At 37.6% G+C, this 5,633-nt stretch overlaps 1 protein-coding gene across 1 annotated transcript; it reads left to right on the top strand.

The window, feature by feature from the left end:
- The first annotated feature begins 471 nt into the window (after positions 1 to 471).
- LOC140157974 (BTB/POZ domain-containing protein 17-like) lies at positions 472 to 1,581 on the top strand. Its single transcript, XM_072181223.1, has one exon. The coding sequence runs from the start codon at positions 472 to 474 to the stop codon at positions 1,579 to 1,581; it is 1,110 nt and encodes a 369-aa protein (XP_072037324.1).
- Positions 1,582 to 5,633: the final 4,052 nt, after the last annotated feature.

The following is a 5,633-nucleotide window of genomic DNA, read 5'->3' as shown; positions in this document are numbered from 1 at the left end:
CATGAATCACTTTTATTTTGAATCAAGTATTTTTGTGGAACTCTAGGGGGTCTAACACCTCGTAATTATAAATTAAAAAGGCCTCATCGTTTTTCTGGCAGATGCTGAAAACTTCAGTGTCAATTTTAAAATTGATTCATTTAAATCATTATTTTGGGCAGCGGATGGTAGATACGTGTACGTAAATCGAGGCAATCTTAAATTTGCTTGAGTCAAAGATACTCATAAAGTTCTCCTGCGAGAGCCCACACTCTCACAGATTTCCCCAGGATTTGTAGGCCTGAGCATGTCCCTGCATCTTTGTAACAGCATTCCTGTATCCTCACTGCGTCCTCCCTGCATCCGTTGTGTTTGGAGGTAGTGGGTTGCAATTTAAGTAACTTTAGGCAACAATTAATATTGATAAGCTCTTCTTTGATTATGTCTTTCAGGTCTAGATTTCAAAACAACTAGTTTAAACCTGGTAACAAGATGGCACGGAAAGCATCAGGACAGGAGTTCATTGAGCATAAGACCAACATCATTGCCAACATTGGTGAGCATTTCAACAATGCAGACATCAGTGATGTGACTTTGACAGTTGGAGAACTGGTATTTCCTGCACACAGGTTTGTCTTGGCAACACAAAGCAAAGTCTTCAAGACTATGCTGATGGGTGAAAACTGGAAAGAAGCTGAAGAAAAGAAGATCGCACTTCAAGAATCACCTGAAGGAGAGGCAGCTTTCTCTGATTTCTTGAAGTTCTTGTATACAGGGACACTAACACTGACTATTGATAATGTTTGTGGTATTCACACATTGGCAGACAAGTATGATGTACCAGCTTTGAAGGATGACTGTGTGGGCTTTATGAAAGATGTCCTCACAGGTATCCATGGTGATGCTTTGAAAGCTGGGTTGATATGGTTACAGTATGTGGAAAGTTTTTGTGCTGATATTGTCGCATTATGCTACAGTGCAATCAGGACTAACTTTGTAGCAATAACTGTGCAAGATAAGTACTACTCAGAACTCTTCTGGAAGTTAAGTTACAGTCAAGTCAACAATGTTCTATCTATTCCTGAAGTTCAAGAGGAACTTGTTTTGTTTAGTGAAATCAGCTTGTTACGTCTTATTGACAGAGGAAAGTGGGCAAACAGATTGCTGTCATTTGTGCGATTTTACAACATAGGTGTTGATCATCTCCCAGCCTTTAAATCTTCAAATGTTTTGAAAAGACATTACCATGAAGCTTACCAGGTCTATGCCGAAAGGAGTAATAGTGTAACTAATGGGAACAAGAAGCGAAGATTGTCACAAGATTCTGTTGAGGTAACATGCTCGTGTGGTACAAGCAGCTCACAGGTATGCCCCCACATCAACCCAAGACTTTACTTTGACCAGCCATTTGGAATAAGACAATGGAGACCTGGTAAGGGATCAGTAGGTACATGTAGTGGAGTGGAACCAATAGACCTTTCAGACTTAGTAGGTTTCTCACAAAGATTACTGTTCATAGGAGATGAGAATCCTGACAAAGTATGGAAATGTACTTTGCAAAAGGACTATTCAGGGACCTCATCTGTGAAAGGTACACCGTAACACCAGCCAAGAGTCATGTTGGGAAGAGTTTCACTTTAGCTATTGCTGGGTACAAGTGTAAAGATAATTCAACCAGAATTGAAAAATACGAGTATGTTATGAAGCATACTGGAGTAGTTACTATGAGAGGTGGAAAGACCAATACAATTGTGCTCACTGCTCCACTTCGTTTCAAAGGCAGCTGGCAGATGAGTCAAGACCATGGCATCAAAATGACAATTTTGCTGCACAAGTAAATATTTCGTATATGAGAGTAGAACAGACTCAAGATCCCCATTTAACTGCAATTACTTTATTCTGTCTAATAAGCACCCCATGAGAACTTTTCTTGCTTTTCTAAAAATCACAAAAAATATGGACATCAAATGTCATTGGCTGCAACCCCAACTCATGTTATGTGCATATTTATGAATTTTAATGAGTTTATTTGCATATTGCATATTATTTGTATTTACAAACCTTTGTGCAGGGCCACCTTAATTACGAACCACGTAATTGTAGTTCAGTTCAGTTCAGTTTTATTTCATCAAATTCATCCATTAAATAAATACAATATAAAAAAGCTTTTACAAACATATAATATATGGTGAAATGATGAGGATGCCACTGAACGCAGAGCGTGTTGTTGTGGCACCCTTTACAGAAGTTAGTATTAAATAATTATGATAAACTTTAGACTTTAAATTGTTAGAATAATAATAAATACAATAGCAAGATATATGCCTTGTGGGTTAGGTATAAACTAATTATCACAAGAGCTGTGCTTTCAATTATAAATCAATGAGTAGTGATGGTGAAAATAACAACCAAACCTACACAGTAGGTGTAAAAGGTTGTAAAATCCCATTATAATATAAAACAGTTCAGGCATGGCATAAGTATTACGGTACAATAATAAGAAAAATGTAAAAATTAGCCCGGGTGAAAGCATAAGCACATGATTGCACGTGCACTTGCAACGAGTCTATATAATTAGTCTATAGTCTATATAAATAGTTATAACTAACATAGCAGGTAACTATATATTTAATGCAATATTTTGTAAATTAAATCGTAGTTTTCAAAGGAACAGTCAGATAGGGGTAGCTTTTATCTTAGACCCCGTTTAGACTAGAGAAAAGTCAAATTCAAACTCGACATCAAATTCGATTAAAACAGAGGATTAGCATAAATTAATTTGTGTTTGTGTTTTTTACTGGGTGTTTACACATGCGCCCGAACGAATTCGTCTCTGTATGTGGTCATCAAAAAAAGCATGTTCCTCGTTTTCAGTGGACATTTTACCCCAAGTTTCTGTGGTTTCACCTTGTTGGGAACCTTGCGAACCATTTCAATTTCAGGTCGACCAATTTAAAGGAGTATTTTGTGATCCTAGCATCCTCTTTTTATGACATTTTTCAGTAGATATCCACGAAAAAAGCTTATTTCCAAAATTTCAGTTGATTCCGATTTTCCGTTTGCGAGTTATGCATGTGTATTACACTGCTCCATAGACAATGTGTTGTAATTTCGTTCTGGTGCACCAGAACGAAATTCAAATTTGGCGATATTTTTGCTAAACAAATTAATCTGCAAGAAATATTTGGTACATAAACATTATGTAGCCAGAGGTATCCAGTGGTGTAAAAATCTCAACTTTTTTTGGGAAAAGTGGGGGGATGAGGCTGTGGATCACGAAATGCCCCTTTAAAGCAAAATTAGCAAAAACCTTCCCCAGAAAAATCAAAAAAGATACGATCAGACACTCCGTGCATGTACGTACACTCACTGCAGTATGCTGTGCATGTACGAAAATACACAAGAAGAGCTGTTGTTTATCGATATCACATCAACGGACCGGAAATTCACCTCGCCAGGTCAGCGACACGCATGAAAAAGTCTAATTCAATTCGACTGACTGTTTAGACCAGGAAAAGTCGCACTTCAACCACGACAAGGTCGAATTGAATTTTGAACTCGACTTTGGTCGTACTTGAACAACGACTGCACCTGTTTAGACCTGAATTCGACTGAACTCGACTTCAAAAAAGTCGTTGTTGAAGTACGACTTTTCCCTAGTGTAAACGGGGTCTTAGTCAAGTATGCTAGTAAAAGTCACAAGTAAAAATGGTACTATGTACGGTCTACGGGTACCACATGGGATCAAAATAAACAACTTTTCACAATTACACATAATCCTACAAATTAACGATTGTCATTATCATAGTGAATGTTCAGCAATGGCTACAAAAAAATCACAATTTCCTCAAAAGCCAGGGAATTTGCATTTTGTTGTTTTGTTTATGTGTCCTATCTGCCATCATTTGCTGGTGAATGTTTTTACATTTGATAGATATTGAGTAGCCGTCAAAAATGTTGTATTTGAGTTTAATAGACCAGATGTCAGAGGAAAATTTGGCAAGATGTTGACCCCTCTTCTTGTGAAACATGTTGTACATTACATGTAGGTCAATATGACCATAATGGTTTATAATCTTCTTTTTTAAAGTGATAATGCTACTGTAATCTGTAAATAATAATACATGTACATGTAGTAATAAGTTTCAATTTGTAAAGATTTGATATGCTACAATGTAGTTATCTGAATTTGTGACAATCTTTTTCCAAAAATCAAGTCCCCAGTTTACTTGCGGTCGCAAGTTGGCAGTTGTGTGTTGCCAGTTGACAAACAAGTGTGTGCGGTGGAGGAGTCATCAGTCATGTGCATGGGTGGGGTGTGTGTGGACCATAACAGAAACACAAACCGACCCCACACAACATCACAAGCACATTAGGAGAAACTACATATACCCAGGTACATGATACATAGTATGATTATTGTATAGAATAGATTAAAAACATCCTCTCTCTTGGTCCACAAGAAATTGAAATGTATAGCTAGATTATAGCAGCGCTATTACTTATTATTCCATTACTGTATAAATAAAAGTGTTTGAAAAGAACAACTCTTAGGGCGAATTTCTCGATGGGTGGCTTAGCAGTTGGCTTGTCTAGCCTCGAGGCTTAAGAGGTGGTAAGACCAGGCTTAACTGAAAATGTGTTTCCCGAAGCACAGCTACCATAGCCTTGAGGCTTCGTTATCCTGTGGGCCAGGCTTGTAGGATTAGCCCCAGGCTTCGGTAAAATTTGCATTTCTCGAAATCAGTCTTCTGTAGCCGTAGTCTACACAAGCCTGTTTGACCAGGCTTACAGCGGCTTTTCTTGGCCCTGCCTCAGATCAGGTCGTAGGTCGTTAGCCTTGGTCTATTTCAATTTACAAATTGTAATGCATAGTTTTTCTTTTATGCTTTTGACGGTCTTTCATTTATATATATGTTATGAAAAAGAAAAAACTCTGTTTCCATGAAGTATAATTTTCCATTGTAATGACGAATAACTGCTCTATGAAGTGTGTCATCTAGTTATGATCCTGGAGCATAGTTATTGTAACGGGATCCGATACCCCTGGGTACGTTATAATAAATCACGCCCTCTTTGGGTCTTTTGAGTCTCCATCATGGCAGAATAGCAACTAAACCACGTCGTCTTTGCCTCCTGATTTATTGTAGTTTTATGAAGCGTTACATCACGCAACATGGTGTCAGAGTGGTCTTCTGACATTGTGGAGGACTTAGTTGGTCATCAAGATGCTCCAAGAGATGAGATGCACCTGGACTCGAAGAAATATCAACAGAAGCCCAGCAACACAGTGGATGTTGTTTAGCGGTGAAAGGATCTGCTTTTAATGGGACTTGACTTGCTGGTCATTGCTGCCTTTTTCAAGCATGGAAAATACATCATTACATGGACAGATTACATTTATATTGCGAACATTTCAAAAAATCAAAATTGAAGATCAAAAGTTTGTTGCTAAACTAAAAGAATGACAGAGCAACTTTAAGTTTAAAATAACATGTGTGACATAATCTAATAACAAATCATTCTATGATTGAACTTCATCAATGCTTCTGCTGGACAATTTGGACGATGATACTTTTCAGCAACGATGAACAAACTTTCTGAGAATTACACAGCATACCAAACTTTGTCGCCAATCATCTGTTTAAAAAAGA

This window comes from Amphiura filiformis, chromosome 7, assembly GCF_039555335.1.
Source record: "Amphiura filiformis chromosome 7, Afil_fr2py, whole genome shotgun sequence".
Lineage (NCBI taxonomy): Eukaryota > Metazoa > Echinodermata > Ophiuroidea > Amphilepidida > Amphiuridae > Amphiura > Amphiura filiformis.
The sequence above is the reverse complement of the archived record's forward strand: the minus strand, read 5'-3'. Positions and strand labels throughout refer to the sequence as shown.

Bases quoted from the DNA above. Each gene is read 5' to 3' on its own strand.
- LOC140157974 (XM_072181223.1), top strand. From the start codon at position 472: ATGGCACGGAAAGCATCAGGACAGGAGTTCATTGAGCATAAGACCAAC.